An 18,553-nucleotide genomic window follows, 5' to 3' on the forward strand; every position below is an offset into this window, starting at 1 on the left:
TGTCCTCCACATGGACACAGTGGTATATCTGAACACTTGTGTGTTCTCTCTCTCTCTCTCTCTCTCTCTCTCTCTCTCTCTCTCTCTCTCTCTCTGTGTGTGTGTGTGTGTGTGTCTGTCTGTCTGTCTGTCTGACAGACTGTGTCTGTTTCTCTCTAATAATAAATTAAAATTTATTTTAAAAAGCTAGTACACAAGCATGAGCCTCAGATTCCAGTCTAATTGAATTGATTAGTTCCATGTTCAATGACACACCCTGTCTCCAAAAATAAGATGAAGAGTGACTAAAAACACCTTTGCTGACTCTGTCCCTCACACAGGCGATCATACATTCAATGCACACATTTTCCATTGTAATAACTTATTGACTCATTCAAGAGCATAGTACTTTTAAAAGAACTGAGAAAATGTCCATCAATATAAACTTTGTCCAAAGGTTCCAAAAAATAAATAATCTATGCAGGAGAGCTAATATACTTCATACGTAAAATAGTTACAAACTAGAGAAAATAATGTATTGCAGGACTCACATGGAGGAGGGAGAGAAACTATCCACCAGATGTCTCTGACCTCCACTGAGGTGTGGACATGCTTGCATGAGCACACACACGCATACACACAATTTTAAAGACATAAATAAACTTATTTTCTGTTCTGCAATTGTATAATTTCAACTAAAGCAGCTACTAAAAGTTTCAGAATAGGATCTTAGCAACATCACCATTGTGTTATATACAACTAGGTTAAACAATAAACAGAAATCAACTGCAGGTATAAGATTGCATAAAACTAAAGAGAAGTTCATTCTAAAGGATTCAAACTATCAGCAAAACATTACCTAAAACTTATTTCAAAGCCTTTAATCCCAGCACTCAGGAGGCAGAGGCAGGCGGATTTCTGAGTTCAAGGCCAGCCTGGTCTACAAAGTGAGTTCCAGAACAGCCAGGGATACACAGAGAAACCCTGTCTCGAAAAAAAAAAAACCAACCAAACAAAAAAAAACTTATTTCAAGTAGTATTTTTCTTTTTGAAACAGGTTCTCACTATAAATCCCTGGCTGGCTAACCTAGAAACTCATTGCATAGTCCCCTAGCTGGCCTGAACTCATTACGTAGGCCGGACCAGCCTTAAAGTCTCAGAAATCTGCCTACCCCTTCTTCCTGAGTGCTGTAATTCAGGTGTGTGCCACCATGCTGGAATTTTTAAATTTATCTATTGTCTAACAAAACTCTAAGCCAAATGTAAGCAAATATATATATATATAAATAATTTTCTTAAGCATATTTAAATATAGTTTGGTAGTATCTGTTTATATTCACACTGTTTATAAGCAATCTCTTAAATTCTTTTCATTGCAAAACATCTTGCCACTTTCCCACCCCTGTGAATCTCCTACAGCCACCATTCTGCTTTCTTTGCCCTTCACTTAAGTAAATCCATGCATAGCCTTTTGTCGTTTTGTGAGTGACTTATTTCATTCAACATACTGTCCCCAACATATTATCCATGTTGCACCGAGAGTAAGGATTTTTCTTTGTAAGGCTGAGAACTAACCATTGTGATGATACACTCATCTATCAATGGATAGCCAACTTGCTTCTATCCTTTGGTAGTGTAGTAGACATGACACACAAACATTGTCATTTGTACTAACTTCCATGTCATTTTAATATTTAAATAAACTTCTTGAAAAAGGCAGTGATCAAGCAACTCATCTAAAAAAATATATGTGAAAAATAATGTAATTTGTTATGATTAAAACTGGAGACAAGGAAACTAACATATTATTATTTAAAGACTATAATAATATTTATATTATATTATTTATATTATATATAATATTTACTATAATGAAAACTTATGATGACCAAAAACCAATTTGTTTTGGCCACACACACACACACACACACACATTGGTGTCTACATGTGTATCTGTGTGTGGGGTATTGCATCTTGGAGTTAACAGTTGTAAGTTGCCATGTGGGTCCTGGGAACTGAAACTGGATCCTCTGAAAAAGCCAGTCAGAGCTCTTATTCATTGAGCCATCTCTTCAGTCCCCTTAATTTGTATTTTAAGAACTTGAAGTAAACAATTCATTTACAACAATACTTTAATAATAGGTAAATTGTATACTTACTATGACCAGCTGTTTTTCATCCACTTTCTCTGAGTCTTTCAGTTTCAAGGACTTTGGAATTGTTATCTCCAAATGAGAATCACATTTCAGCTGAGAATGATTTGGAGGTATATCCCTTTAAAAACAAAGGAAGGAAGGAAAGGAGTGGGGAGGGAAGGAGGAAGGGAAAAATTAGATATTATACATCCTCATAATTATGTCAAATCATTGAAGACAAGAATACATTTTCTATACAACAAATTTAGATTTCATGGAGGAAAAAATACTCTTAAAAATTAAGGTGAGATTTTTGTATAGTCATTGACAGAGTACATGCACAAGGCCCTAGGCTAGGTTCAACACCCAGTATGAGATGTAAAAAGGAAATCAGAGGCAGTGGTGGTGACATATGCCTTTAATCCCAACACGTGGAAGGCAGGGACAGACGGCCTACTTACCTAAATGGCATAGAGAACACCTCATTTATTTAAAACACTAGTATTTCAAGGAGTACAGAAAAAATACCTTTCTTAAACACTACTGCCAGCAGCATCAATCAGAAAAATTGTGAAAAGAAATGAGGAAATGAAGACTAAGTCTGATAGGTAGGAATTTATCCCAAGTGGGCAAAGACATTATGTCTTCACTGAGTAATCTGTCACTGCTGTTTAACAGAAGAAAGTTACAAATGAGCATCGTGTCCATTAAGTAGACAGCTGCTGAAGAAATCAAGAAAACTGATGAAATCCTGAAGTGGAAACTTCTAGTTCTTTGGAAAGTTAATTCATGTCAAATGATGTTTTTCTGAAGCAGACACAGGTGAAAGGATGGTTTGATATAGCAAACACATGAAAGGACACAGATGAAGGAGTAAAAATATGACCCCACAGACAGCAGAAGATGAGCACTGGGCTTTGGTTTGGTTTGCTCAGCCTCACTATTCTTCGCTAAAGACACCCATGTATTGGTTCTCCTTACATAGTGTCGTTGAACTGAACTTGTGGTAACACCACCATTAAGAGAAACTCGCCCAAAACCTGTTCATGAGCCGGGCGTGGTGGCGCACGCCTTTGATCCCAGCACTCGGGAGGCAGAAGCAGGCGGATTTCTGAGTTCGAGGCCAGCCTGGTCTACAAAGTGAGTTCCAGGACAGCCAGGGCTATACAGAGAAACCCTGTCTCAAAACACTTAAAAAACAAAACAAAACAAAACAAAACTGTTCACGAGGTTCCTGCAGCAGCTTGCACCCTCTGCAGTCTTGCCTTAGGCTGGTTGGTGAGCGGTTTCTTCAGGATTGAACTACAACTGTCTGGTGTCTGTGTGGTGAAAGGGCTGGATTGTAGCTGCCGGTTTGTGCCTGATGTCTGCTTGATGAAAGGACTAAACTGTAGCTGCTGTTTCTTGCCTGGTGTCTGCCCGCCTAGAAGACTGGTCTGCAGATTCATATTTGGTGTTTCTACAGAACTGAACTGCTGCCAAAGAAGATCAAGTTCGCCACCAAAGAACTATTGCTGCACAGGTCCACTTCCCCAATATCCTAATAACTACCTCTGCTGGGTGGTGGGCTAGAGGAGAGGTTGAACCTTATTAAAAGTAGGGTGCAGGCTGGTGAGATGGCTCAGTGGGTAAGAGCACCCAACTGCTCTTCCGAAGGTCCGGAGTTCAAATCCCAGCAACCACATGGTGGCTCATAACCATCCGTAACAAGATCTGACGCCCTCTTCTGGAGTGTCTGAAGACAGCTACAGTGTACTTACATATAATAAATTAATTAATTAATTAAAAAAAAAAAAAAGAAGGGTGCAAAACATTTATGCCTACAAAATCCAAACGTAGACTTTAGATGAGGTAGGAAGTGAGACAAATACACTCAGAGCACATTACCTTTAGAGACAAAAAAGGGAAAACTACTACATGAATAGGTATAGAAAAAATTCAAGGGTAGTGGTGGCCCCCACCTTTAATCCCAGCACTAGAGAGGCAGAGGAAGGTTGATCCCTAAATTGAGGCCAGCCTGGTCTACAGAACAAGTTCCAAGTCAGCCAGGGCTACAAAGAGAAGCCCTGTCTCAAAAACAAACAAACAAACAAAAAAGAAGACATTCAATAACAACAACAACAAAAAGTGAGTAAATGGTGATTACTAGCATTAACATTTTATAGAAAGTCTAAGAACTCTCAAGTCCCTAAATTAAAGTGACACCTTACCTGTTCTTTCTGTTGATAGACGCTTCATTACTGAGTATACTGTGCTGCTGATTAGGAGCTGAACCTGTCATTTAACAAAGCACATAAATTGTATAGTAAAAAGGTTTTAAAATATTTTTTACATGAATGAGTGCACATTTCTTGCCTACATGTATGTGTATGCCTTCAAGGCCAGAAGAGGACATCAGATCTCATGGGACTGGATAGTTGTAAGCCACTAGGTGGGTGCTGGGAATTAGGAAGAGCAGTCAGTGCTCAACTGCTGAGTCATCTCTCCAGTACATTATCTTAAACATTTGAACAGCCCTCATTCTACTGGAAGAAATCATACACAACACACTCTCTCTCTTCCACCTCTCCCTGACTGGCCTGGAACTCAAGAGATCCACCCACCTCTGCCTCTCAAGTGCTGGGACTAAAGGCATGCATCATGACCAGAAATCATTATTAAACATCATTACACTGAAGTTACTTTAAAATTTATTTTTATTTTGTGTGTGTTTATGAGTGCACGGATATACGTAAGTGCACCATATATATGCATGTAGTAGAATTTTCCCCTAATTAATTGATTGGACAATAAAGACAACAAGAAGCCAATCACTGGGCGAAAGAGGGGAGGAGGACATTTCGGGCCCACGAGAGGAAGAGGAGGGAGGAATAGACTTTTTAGTATGGCTAGGCAGGTTGTAGACCTCAGACAGTTAAGATTTCCAACATAGAATAGTTGATAAGTTTAGGGCAATAGATTCCACGCCCAGCAGTTGTGTTATCTGTTGATTCTAAACTAAGACTGTCTGGTGTTTTTCATTCGTGGCAACTCAGGTGGGCTGGAGAAAGAACTTAGCTAGGACAGAATTCATCCAGGCTTTTTAGAATGGGAAGACTGGGCAAGGGCTGAGCTCCAGGGAAGAGGTAACGGCAGTGGAGTGCAGGCTGGCCAGACCCATCTCTGAGCTCTGGAGAGGTAGAGCCTGCGTTTGTGAGAAACACATTGGCTAGGAGAAACACTCGGTCTCAGTCCATGTTCTGGGCTGGGAACAAATGGAGACCGCTGGTGCCTAGCTGGTGCAGAGCATGGACTGGTTGTTTTTATAAGTACACGCTACACATGCAGTGACCAAGGAGGACAGGAGAAAGTGTTAGACCCCCTTCAGGTAAAGTTACAGATAGTTTTAAGCCACCATGTGGTTACTAGGAACCGAACCTAGGCTCTCTGCAAGTGTTCTTTACCAATGAGCCATCCCTCCAGCTGCAAGAAGTTATTTTAAAGAAGGCCATGAATATGAAAGGGAGCATGCAGGGTTGGAGAGAGGAAAGAAAAGGGGGAAATGGTATAATTATAACCCCAAAATTAACTGAAATTTTAAAATAAAACATCTAATAAAAATAAGAACTTCCTTTCAGCCGGGCATGGTGGCGCACGCCTTTAATCCCAGCACTTGGGAGGCAGAGGCGGGAGGATTTCTGAGTTCGAGGCCAGTCTGGTCTACAGAGAGAGTTCCAGGACAGCCAGGGCTACACAGAGAAACCCTGTCTCGAAAAACAAAACAAAAAAACCAAAAAAAAACAAAAAACAAAACAAAAAAAAATTCCTTTTAGAAATTACCTTTCAAAAAGAAGCAAAAAGTTCTATACGATACAAACTCAGAATAAGGAGCAGCAAAGAGATCTAGTGCATTTAGTTTATCTTGTAATTTCAGAAAACAAATACTAAAGAAAAGAAATTGGCTCAATGTCTATATGACTAAACTCTCTATGGAAATATATGGAAACATTTTGTTTAAAATGTTATGTTTTTTAGAATCTTAACTATGTACATAATTAAATTTAATAAAGGTACTTTTTATGTAAATACATTTCCCATGACTGTACTACACTCATCTCTCCCCTACTTGAGTAAACTGCAGCCACTCAGTTACACCTGAGTGGTCCCTGACCACAGCATTCTACTTCAAGTGTATCTTTTTTTTTTTTTTTTTTTTTTTTTTTTATTATTATTTTCTTTATTTACATTTCAAATGCTATCCGGAAAGTTTCCCATACCCCTCCCCCCACCTCTGTTCCCCTACCCACCCACTCCCACTACTTGGCCCAGGCCTTGCCTTGTGCTAGGTCATATAGAGTTTGGAAGACCAAGGAGCCTCTATTCCCACTGATGGCCGATTAGGTCATCTTCTGCTACATATGCAGCTAGAAACACAAACCCCGGGGGTACTGGTTAGTTCCTGTTGTTGTTCCACCTACAGGGTTGCAGCCCCCTTCAGGTACTTGGGTACTTTCTCTAGTTCCTCCATTGGGGACCCTGTGTTCCATCCAGTAGCTGGCTGTGAGCATCCATTTCAGTGTTTGCCAGGCACTGGCATAGCCTCACAAGAGGCCGCAATATCAGGATCCCTTGAGCAGTATCTTGCTGGCATGAGCATTAGTATCTAGGTTTGGTGGCTGATGATGGGATGGACTCCCGAATGGGGTACTCTCTGGATAGTCCATCCTTTCATCTTAGCTCTAAAAGTGTATCTTTCCTTTAGAGTGAATAATACAATTAAGAGTTTTAGGTCCTCTGTTGCTTCATTTGAGCATAGGTGAGCAATATCCATCCAACAGTTCATCTAATATTAAAAATCACAAGGCATTAAAAATAAAGCTTTTGAACATTATAAGCGGAAACTTGAAGCATAGTTAAACCTTTAATTCAAAGACAGACTCACTGAGTACTGAGGAAAATCCACAAAGGTAAAGCACAAATAGCAGATAAAGTCTGAGGAATATCCCCAGCTTAAGCAATTCATTAAAGAGCACTTCTCTAGAGTATATCAAAATAGGAGCTATAGAAACCAAAGAATTGGTGGTAGGCAGGCCAAAGATAGTATTTGGATACTGCCAAAAAGCAATCAATAAAAGAAATTCTACTGAAAGAATTAATGATAACCACAAATTTAAAAACCATAGCAAGGGCTAGAGATAACTCACTGGCTAAGAACACTTGATGTTCTTGCAGAGGATACAAGTTCAGTTCCCAGCACTCACTGCAAGGTCTAGTCAGGGGATCTGCTGCCCTCTTCCAGGACATATATACACACGAGATGCAAAATGACACATAATTAAAAGTAAAAGAAACCTATTTTTAAAAATATAGAAATGGTCAACAAGCCTGTTTCCCATGAAAATGTTCTCAAACAGTAACAAATATAGCACTGACCACTGTAAAAATGAAATAAAAATGTCAAAGTATTACCTGGAAATGTTCTGTCCTCATCAATCTTAGCTTGACTGAGAAGAGTTGAGACAGCAGCAGTGTTTTCTAATGGATTAGTCTCCACCTCAGATGCTGAACATATACTGAAATTCTGAACACATAGAATTTCAACAATCTTAAGTCAACCTCTGGAGCTTACCCCTAATCGTTTTCAGCAAATTGTGCCTGCTAAAAATGTTCTTAAGCTAAGTCATTGGAATAATCCTCACAGATACACTGTTAAGTCCACATCCATGATCCTGCCATGGGTTACCCTTTGAGCATCAGTTACCATTAATACCATGCTAAATTTAAAACATCTCACTCGTTAATCCCAGCACTCAGGAGGCAGAGAGGTCAACCGCTCTCTGTTAGTTCAAGGCCACCCTGGACTACATAGGGAATTCTAGAACAGCAAGGGCTACAGAGTGAAAGTCTACCTCAAAGCACCAAAACGAAATTTTAAAAATTTTTAGGTATCTTCCACAGTCATCTAGCTCTATGCTTTTCTTCAAAGTTCATATCTGAAATGTACACACCCACATAAGTATGTTTAAATGACAGTATTTTATGTAACAAAGTAAAATATATTAAAATTAATTTACCTGCTAATTAATTTACTACAGTTATCTTTTCCCTTATAAAATTTCAACATACCACTTAAAAATTAACCTCTTTCATGAGACCTTCCTCAATTTTTCCCAATTACTTCCATCATCTACATTTCCACCTCTCTCTCTCTTTTTCTTTTTTTCTATGTAGCCCTGGCTGTCCTGGAACAAACTCTGTAGACCAGGCTGGCCTTGAACTTAGAAATCTGCCTGCCTCTGCCTCCCAAGTGCTGAGACTAAAGGTGTGCACCACCACTACCCTGCTAACTTCTCATTTTCTATTCTAATCAGTTTAGTCATCAATAACTTCTTTAAAAAACATATAATTATCTTTTCATTACCAAGAATCTTCAATTCATAACTTTATCAAAGCATTAGTCCATTAGTAACAAGAATATCGAATCAACTTTGTATCTCTGTAATTGTTACAATGAACATGTACCACTACTCTGTGTGTGTGTGTGTGTGTGTGTGTGTGTGTGTGTGTGTGTGTGTGTGTGTGTTTTAGGAGGGTTCACATTGAGTGTTAGAGCCAATGGAGTGCAGAAAAAGGTGTCAGATTCCCCTCAAGCTACCTGTTGTGAGCATCGGGATGTAGATGCTGGGAACCATGTGGATGCTGGGAACCAAGTTCAGTTCTTCTCCAAGAGCAGTACGAATTCTTAGCTGCTTGGCTCTCCAGCCCATAACACTACTTTAAAATGTTGGGGGCGGGGGGTGTTTGTTTTGTTTTTTGTTTTTAAGTAAAAGCAAGAAACAAGTGTGATGGTACTTGGCTACAATCCTAGCATACAACCAGAAGGAGGACTCTGAGTTCAAGCCTGGCGTGGGCTACATGGCAGGACCCTGAGTCTCAAGTCAACCTCACCCTTCTCTCTCCCAAAAGTCAATTGTACTGAAAAAAATCTTAATGAGAACAATCACATTATTAGTGATTCTTCTCTCTACTAATGTTAGTAAATTGATTTAAGATAATTGAGCTTTAAAATTCATATCTGAAACTGAGGAAATGGCTCTGCAGTTAAAGTCTTTGTTGAGGAAACATAAAGACCATGTTTAGATTACCATAGCTTCTTAAATGCCATAGGGATATGTCAGTGTCCCTGTAATTCAAACCTCCCAGAAGGCAGGGAAGATTCCCCAGAGCTCTGGTTAGTGAAACCAACTGTATAGGCGCACTCTGGACTTAACTAAGACCTCACCTCACTGAATAAAGTAGAAAAGTGACTCAGGATGATTTTCAATATCAACCACGGACCTCCACATGCCCATACATATGCAAGCATGCATATATACACATTAAAAAATGTGGGGAAAGGAGGCTGGAGAGATAACTCAGCTGTTTTAGAGTACTTGCTGCTCTCTCAGAGGATCTGAGTATAGTTGGCACAACCCATGTCCTGTGGCTCATAACTGGCTCTTGGGGCTCTCATTCCCTCTTCATACCTCACAGGCACCTGCACACATATACTCAATACAAAGACACACACATACATAAATAAAAATAAATCTTTTAGAAATGAAAGAAGGGCTGGAGAGATGGCTCAATGATTACAAACACTGGTTGCTCTTCCAGAGAACCTGAGTTCAATTCCTAGCACCCAAGTGGCAGCTCACAACTATCTGTAACTCCAGTTCCAGAAGATCCAACACCTTGCCCAGACACATGCAGGCAAAACACCAATGCATTTAAATAAAATAAAACAATTTAAAAAATGAAAGAACTAGGCGAACATACCCTAAATCCCAGCACTCAAGACAGAGGCAAATAAATCTCCATGAGTTCAAGGCCAGATTGATCTACAAAGTAAGTTTTTTGTTTTGTTTTAAAGAAGAAAACTTCAGATCTGAATAATTAAAAGTTAGGTTTTTTTTTTTTTTTTTTTTTTTTTTTTTTTTTAAGATTTTTATTTATTAATTATACGTAAGTACACTGTAGTTGTCTTCAGACACTCCAGAAGAGGGCGTCAGACCTCGTTAGGGATGGTTGTGAGCCACCATGTGGTTGCTGGGATTTGAACTCAGGACCTTTGGAAGAGCAGTCGGGTGCTCTTACCCACTGAGCCATCTCACCAGCCCAGGTTTTTTTTTTTTTACATTTCCTTATTCTATAAATATAAATCTGTTTGAATTTTTATTCAGTACTAAGGACTGAACCTATGTCCTTGTGCATGCTAACATACACTTTGCCACTGAGTTGTATCCCAACACTAAATCTGGATGAACTCTGAAGCCAGTCATCCTTACTTTAGGTTGTCACTAAATCAGTTAAGTCACCCAAATCAAGCCTTACTTTTCTTATCTGCATAGCAATTTGTAATATAGACTGTGATTGGGATTTATGATTCTTTCTTTAGCATACTACAGAGGAAAATATTCATTAAATAAAAACTATTAGAGGGCTGGGCAGTGGTGGCACATGCCTTTAATCCCAGCACTTGGGAGGCAGAGGCAGGTGGATCTCCTGAGTTTGCAAGACCGGCTGGTTTACAGAGTGAGTTCAGAACAGCCAAGACTACACAAAGAAAGCCTATTTCAAAAAACAAAAACAAGCCGGGCCTGGTGGCGCAGGCCTTTAATCCCAGCACTTGGGAGGCAGAGGCAGGCGGATTTCTGAGTTCGAGGCCAGCCTGGTCTACCAAGTGAGTTCCAGGACAGCCAGGGCTATACAGAGAAACCCTGTCTCGGAAAAAAAAGAAAAAAAAGAAAAAAAAAAAGAATACAATCTAAAAGAAAAAACTGAATTGATAAGAACTTCTTTTGCAGCTATTAATACTCATGAACCAAATGCTGACTGCACAAAACAAAATTCAAGAAGTTTTACATAAATACTAAATACTGTTCTTTATATAAAATTAAAAATACACACAAAGCTAAGTATTCTTATACATGCATACATAAAATCATAAAAATAGAGCCGGGCGTGGTGGTGCATGCCTTTAATCCCAGCACTCGGGAGGCAGAGGCAGGCGGATTTCTGAGTTCGAGGCCAGCCTGGTCTACAAAGTGAGTTCTAGGACAGCCAGGGCTATACAGAGAAACCCTGTCTCAAAAAACAAAAAAACAAAAAAAAAAAAAAAATCATAAAAATAAAATCAGAGGAAGTGAGGAAGCACATTTAACTAGAGAGGCCTGGGACAAATCTATCCTTCTACCTTGCTTTCCAAGATGCTGGGGCTGCAGGGCTCTGGCCCCAGATCCAGTTTGCTTTACTTTTTAAAACCTGAAGTAGCTTTTTTTTTTAATTCTAATTTTCTCAAATCTGAGTAGATGTTAACATCTATTAATTCACTGCTATTAAATTCTGAACAAATAAGAAGTTCAAAACATACAAAAATGTTAACAAATCAACAAGTGTCTAGAACTGTTCTTACAATGAAGATCTGCGCATACTCAATATTGTCACTAAGATTGGTATTAGACAGGGCAACCAATATATAAACATTACTTGTAGCACAGCTTAGTCCAAAGGAATACATTTGGTTTCTTGCCTTTTTCATTAACCACCTCCTTTCAAAAAAAATTTTATTTATTATTATATGTAAGTACACTGTAGCTGTTGTCATCAGACACAGCAGAAGAGGGTGTCAAATCTTATTATGGATGGTTGTGAGCCACCTTGGGGTTGCTGGGATTTGAACTCAGGACCTTCAGGAGAGCAGTCAGTGCTCTTAACCGCTGAGCCATCTCTCCACCCACCTCTTAAGCTCTGAAAAGCATCTATGCAGCAGGAGTTAGAAAATACACTCAACCATTACACTTGGAGACACAACCCTAAATAAAAAGCCACATTTTCCATCACTGGATCTGGAACTAGACCCAGAATATTATATGCTAGGCAAGCAGGCCACCATTAAACTACATTCCTAGCCAAACAACTTGCTCATAATACTATTCACTGCTTACTTCTAATTTTTGCCATTATCTATTACACAGTTGTTAGTTGTTTTTTTGTTTGTTTGTTTGGGGTTTTTGGGGGGATTTTTTGAGACAGGGTTTCTCTGTGTAGCCCTGGCTGTCCTGGAACTCACTCTGTAGACCAGGCTGGCCTCGAACTCAGAAATCCGCCTGCCTCTGCCTCCCGAGTGCTGGGATTAAAGGCATGCGCCACGACACCCGGCTACCTATTACACAGTTTGAATGATCATCTTCAACTCATGCTTTCATTCTCATTCATACAGAAAATTCAATCTAAAAGCACCAACTGTTATCCATTCTCTTTAAGTTCACTTTGGTTTTCAATTTGCAAACAATGAACACTGATTTTCACTGCTTTTACATAAATCCAGTCTCATTCCATACTGCTCATAGCTCCTGTGTCTCTAAAATGAATTTTAACCATTCTGAAAACTTTAAAGTGACTTATATCTCTTAACAATGACCTTTTTGCTTATATGATTTTTCTAATGTTCAGGATATTAGGGTATGGTTTATGAGGAATTCTGTGCTAAGAATTAGAATATTTATGTACTAGCCCTAAAATGTATCACCAAACGTGACTTATTTCACATTCTCTTCTCAGTTTTCTCATAAAATTAAATATTATAGAAATTCACTTGTATTATAGAAAGCACCCAAGTTCAATACATGAGAAAATTTTAATCAGCATTCCAGTTTAGAAAGGAAAAGCTTTACCTTTTTTTATAAATACTGAAAATAATTTCTCAAGGTAAGCATTAGATTTTGCAGACGTTAAGCATTAGATTTTGCAGAAACAGAGTTCTGGTTTTCAATTATATTTTTCATTAATTCCTAATTTTGTAGATATAGTCTAGTGGTAGTAAGGAAGTTAACACTAACAGTCCTCGTAAAATAATGATTTATACCTCTAGTAATTTCCCTTGCTAACTGTTCAAAATTGCCATACAAATCAACAAAAAGGCATTCTTTTAAAATAAATTTTTGGGATTTTTTTTTTTTTTGGTGGGTGTGGGTGGGGAGAGGACTCATGTATGCCCTCTACTACTAAGCTACATCCCCAGCCCACACCAATTCTAAGTTCTAGATTTATTTATTGCTGGTTTGTGTTTCAAGACAGGATTTTTCTGTGTAGCTACTGCCTCTGCCGCCTGAGTGCTGGGTGCATGCTCCACCACCACTCTGGCACTAAGTCCTAGGTTTTAATCACTCAGAGATATGCTTTCTGTTGCTATAATTCATTTTTTTAAAAAAGAGAGAGAGAAAAATAACCTACATCTGTATGTTGAATTTAAAGGCTAGCAATTCAGTTATAGTTTCCATAAAATACAAATGGTAAAAACAAGGAAATAGGAAATGCATAAGCATAAAGGTAAAACACTCTCAGGTGCTCAGTTTCATCACTGTAAGGCTGCATTAACAATTTTATCAATTATTGAGAAAAGGTGTTCCAAATAGTCAGTAAATAAGTGTGTAGAAGGCACTTGGCCATTCTACTACACATGATAAAGACGATTACCTGATCTGGTGCTGACTCACAAGAATGTTTCATCTGATTATCCAATGATGAGTCAGGAGAGGGTTTAATATGATTATCCAAATTACAATTTCCAGGAGCCCTTTCTGTGGCTTTATTAATTTCAATTGCAATATTATTAATTTTAACTTCTTCAGATTTAATTCCTTTCCTTTTATCCCGTTGGCAAGTTACACTACCATGCGCTTTCATCTCTAAAAATGTACTTTGGGACACTGGATGAGTCATTTCTAAAATGGATGTTGACAAACCAGTTTGTAATAAGTTCAACTTAGGAGACACTTGAGAGTCCAATTTATGTTGCTGCACAGAGTTAAATTTTGAAAGTTTAATTTTAGTCCAGTTAGAGTTCTTCTTAGTTGAGCTATTTATTCCATTTAGTACACATTTCACAGGCTTTGTTTTCCTACTGGGAAAGAAACGATTACACTGCACATCCTGGTTTCTTTCTTTATGATGGAGTATTTGTCTTTCAGCATCAGTCCCTTCCAATTTTACTTCTGCAGGCTTCTCCTCCTTTATACTTTCCACACATGATGATTCCTTTTTTACCTCTACAGTATCTGATTCAATTTCACCAGCAATTTCTTCACAAAGTTGGAGAATGCTACCTCTTTTGTTCTTTCCAGCTTGCTCCAATTCATGGTCAACACTGTGTTCAGGCACTAATGGCAGTGGGATTTGGGGGCATTTTGTGCTAGTACTCACTTGTGTATGAGCTGATTTCCTCAGTTCATTCTTTTTAGAGACCACTGAAGTAGCTGCTTTTAATTTTCTAATATCAGCAGTTACAGGCACAGGTTTTATTTCTTCTTTTCTACTAGTCTTCTGGAGACATTTTTCAGACCCTTGGTTGCACTGAGAACTACAAGTAGAAGTTGTCTGATGCTGTACTTTGCGCTTCTTTCCTTTGGGAGAATTTATTACTTCATTTGTAACTGAATGTCTGTCCTCTTTACAATCAGACTTTATTTCAAGCACTTTTCTTTTCACATGCTTTTGATTTACTTTAACTTTATTACATTTACTTTGAGTACTGCTACACTGTTCTCTTCTTGCTGACTGCAAATTCTGTTTAACTGTTTGAATTTGACCATGAATCTCTCTACTGCGCAAAGACCTGGTTGTACACTCTGTTAACTGTTGTAGTCTTTGTGATCTGCGGTTAAGCTGTTCATTCCCTTTGAAGATTCCAAGTGATAATTTTTCCTGACATAATTTCTTTGTTTTTGAAGATTCTTGTGATTGTCCCTTCACAGTTACTATATTTTTATTAAAGGAGTTAGTAGCATTTTTATCAGCTGAACATGACCTTGTACTCATTCGCATTCCAAATTCAGACTGATTTGTTTTACTTTTGTTGGAAAATCTAACCGGTGTCTTTTCAGCTTCCTTGGAGCCTGACTTCTTTGCTGGACTGTTTTGAGAATCTTCAACTTCTTGTTCTAAATTCTCATCTTCACTTTCTTTAGTAACTATGGAGGAATTTTCTTTTGATTTCTCCTGAATGGACATTATTCCTGAGTAATGTCTTTCTTTCTGAGGAGTTTTTGAGGACTGTGTCCAGGTAGGTACAGATGCTAAGTACTTAGATTATCACTAAGGAGTAGATCTTTAAAATGAACTTTAACTTATACTGATGTACATTTCCAACAAAAATACCAGGTTGTTTCAAGTAAGTTTGCTCTTGGCAATTTCTAAGACATGAGAAAAGCTGGCATGAATGTTGAAAGATACTTGATTTCTGCTGGATAGGGAAATGAAAATCTGGAGAAAATTCTAATTTAATGTTTTCAGAAGTTTTTATTTTTTTAATGAAAATAAACTTCATTCAGATCCAATTTGTTCTAATTATGACTAGTTTTCGGCCTAACCCTATTACTAGAGGAGTTATTTATCACTGACCTGTCTGCTTTGACAAAATTTCTGAAAAGTTTTTTCTTCTGAAGTCTACAGCTACTGGACGTTGATGAATTTGTAACATGTCTTATGGCTAACAGGTCTCTTTCCTTGCTTGCCAAGTTTGTTGGTTTGTGGCTTCTATTTAATCTCCTTCGCTTAGTAAAGTATTCTATTAATATAGACTTCCTTTTGTGTTGCCATTTCTGAAAAATTAAAAAATAGACATTAAGTTTTATATAATCCAAGAAACAGGTCAATAATACTATGCAGAAAAAAATTAATAAACAATTTAAATAAACTTTAATTCCTTCTTTTAGAGTACATTCTTTAGAATAATAATTAAGTCTCCCAAATATATTTTTCTATCATCTTAGACTTAGGCATGAATAATTTGCCTGAATATACGTGCACTACATGCATGCTTGGTACCCAGAGGTCAGAAAGGAATGTTGGATCTTGAAACTGGAGGTACTCATGATTTGTATAGTTGAGTCAATGGGTAGGTGCTAGACACTGAACCCAGGTCCTCTGCAAGAGCAACAAGTATTCTAAACCACTGAGCCATCTCTCTCACCTCTCCCAAATATAATCTCCAATAATAATTTATCTTATTAAAAACATATTATACTTAAAAAAAATTTATCCCAAGATTTACTTACAGTTCTTTTCCCACAAGATAGAACTGATGTTTCAGCCACCATAACTCAAGAAAATCTGATAAAACCATTCCTTATAGCCTCTTCTTAACATACCATACAGCACCTAAAAAATAATAATTACAAAGTTTTAAAAGATAACAATGTACTTATCCACTAACCTCTGATCTAAATAACACCCTATAACCTATAATCCTAATTTTACCCTAATTGTAGCACTAATACTTACCATACTTACCACAGCTTTTATATATATATATATATATATATATATATATATATATATATATATATATATATATATATATATATATATATATATATATATATATATATACACATATATATATATGAATGAGACATTTAATTTCATTAGTTCTACCTTGAAGTATACTCTGGTATATTCATCTATTAGAATAGTATACATCCATTATATACTGTGAAAAATGTTTTAAAAAACAAAAACAAACAATTCACAATGTAAACATTAAATGGTTTAGGGGCAGCTCTGATGCTAAGGTCCTGTTCCCCAGTTGGTTCTTGATCTCTCAGTAAAGAAAGCCATGGGCCAACTGATGTGTAGAAAGTACAGGCAGGCCTTCTGGGTCCCTGGAGGAAAAGGAAGACATAAGGAAGGAGAGACAGAGTTTCACCATGCTTCTGATGGAGAAGGGTTGAAGAGCCATGTGAGATCTCAAAATAGTGGCCACATGGCCACTCCTACAGATAGGTCAGAGGCTTTAGCAAGGGGCTAGATGGGACTAGGCACTAAAGTTTAGGGCAGGTGGAAGGTGGGGAGCCAAGAATAATAATAAGGGCACTTTTTTTTTTTCAGACAGGAGATAGTAGAGCCCAACAATGTGCCAAGAAGGCAAGTTGATACTGAACAACTGAGTGTCTGTGTCTTTTATCTGTGTCTTTTATCTTTGTCTTTGGGGGAAGCTGGTAGGGAGCCAGTAGTGTGGCCTGTTCACAAAGTTAAGGCGAGGTAGTGAAAAGCTACATGCAACAGAAAGGACTAAACTAACAAAGCAAAATTACATGAAGAAAACCTTCACACATGTATATAGAAAAAAATGAGTCGCATAACTAAAGCTAGCTTAATTAAAGCATTGAGTAGGAAAAGGGTAAGAACATCTATGAACTAGATGAAAAATACTGAAATAGCAAATAGAAGTAAAAAAAAAAATTACAAGCTAGAAATGCAGATCATTTGGTGAAGTGATTGCCTAGAATGTACAAAACTCTGTAGGTCTTTGATCTCCATCACCTCATAATATCAAGTCTGTACTTGTCCCAGCACTTGGGAAATAAAGTGATGATCAAAAGTTCAAGGACATCCTCTGGCTACAGGAAACTCAAATAATAAGTTAAACAGAAATAGGATATTAAAATGAAAGGACTAAAGGCAATGGCTAAGATGGCCCAATGACTAAGTTTATTGTTCTTGCAAAGGACTCAGGTTTGGTTTCCAGAATCTACATCAGGTAGCTTACGACCATCTTTAAGTCCAGTTTAAGAGGATCCAATGTTCTCTGGCCTCTAAGTGCACCTGCAAGAATATGTGCACACATGCTCACATGGGCACATGTACATGAATTAAAAATGAATAAACAGATCTTAAAAAATAATTACATAAACCCACTTAAGAACGACCCATGGAAGCCAGGCATGCTAGTGCACCCTTTAATCTCAGCACTCAGGAGACAGAGGCAGAGGGATCTCTGAATTCAAGGCAGCCTGGTCTACAAAGTGAATTCCAGGACAGCCAGAGCTATATAGTAAGACCCCATCTTGAAAAATTAAACAACAAAAATAATCAGAATTACAATGAACTGTTTTGATGTCAACGTTACAAGTAAGAAAATGAAAAATCCTTCAAAATGCTGAAAGAAAATCATGCTCTAAGTATAGTACTTTACCCAAAGAGTTAACTACGAGTCTAAAACAAAGATATTTTCAGATACGTCATCAAAAAGTATTGTCAGACATGGGGCTGCATATGCCTTTAGTCCTAGCACCTGGAAGAAGCAGACTGATCTGAGAATTCAAGGCCAGCCTGATCTACATGTGGCTAGTTCCTGGCTACCCAGGGGTACTTGGTGAAACCTTGTCTCTAAATAAGTAAAAATAAGGGGGAGAATATCCCTGGCATCCACATGTATATGCCCACACACATATAACATGTATAACAGATCCTCTATATAGAGGCAAAATTAAAATTATGAATAGAAGCCGGGTATGGTGACACACGCCTTTAATCCCAGTACTCGGGAGGCAGAGGCAGGTGGATTTCTGAGTTCGAGGCCAGCCTGGTCTACAAAGTGAGTTCCAGGACAGCCAGGGCTATACAGAGAAACCCTGTCT

At 38.0% G+C, this 18,553-nt stretch overlaps 1 protein-coding gene across 2 annotated transcripts in view; it reads right to left on the reverse strand.

Annotated features, from left to right (window-relative positions):
* The window catches only part of Esco1 (establishment of sister chromatid cohesion N-acetyltransferase 1), a 47,042-nt gene that overhangs the window by 17,273 nt on the left and 11,216 nt on the right, over window positions 1–18,553 (reverse strand). For both annotated transcript variants that reach the window (XR_002381069.2, XM_021214860.1), the window contains exons 2-6: window positions 16,190–16,292; window positions 13,611–15,733; window positions 7,563–7,674; window positions 4,325–4,388; window positions 2,139–2,253 (exon numbers count right to left, since the gene is read on the reverse strand). Coding sequence is in view for 1 of the 2 variants with exons in the window: in XM_021214860.1 (XP_021070519.1) it covers window positions 2,139–2,253; window positions 4,325–4,388; window positions 7,563–7,674; window positions 13,611–15,143 (1,824 nt within the window). In the remaining variant the exon portion in view is untranslated. The remainder of the gene's footprint in view (window positions 1–2,138; window positions 2,254–4,324; window positions 4,389–7,562; window positions 7,675–13,610; window positions 15,734–16,189; window positions 16,293–18,553) is intronic.

The sequence above is a fragment of the Mus pahari genome, chromosome 15 (assembly GCF_900095145.1).
Source record: "Mus pahari chromosome 15, PAHARI_EIJ_v1.1, whole genome shotgun sequence".
In the NCBI taxonomy this organism is placed as follows: domain Eukaryota; kingdom Metazoa; phylum Chordata; class Mammalia; order Rodentia; family Muridae; genus Mus; species Mus pahari.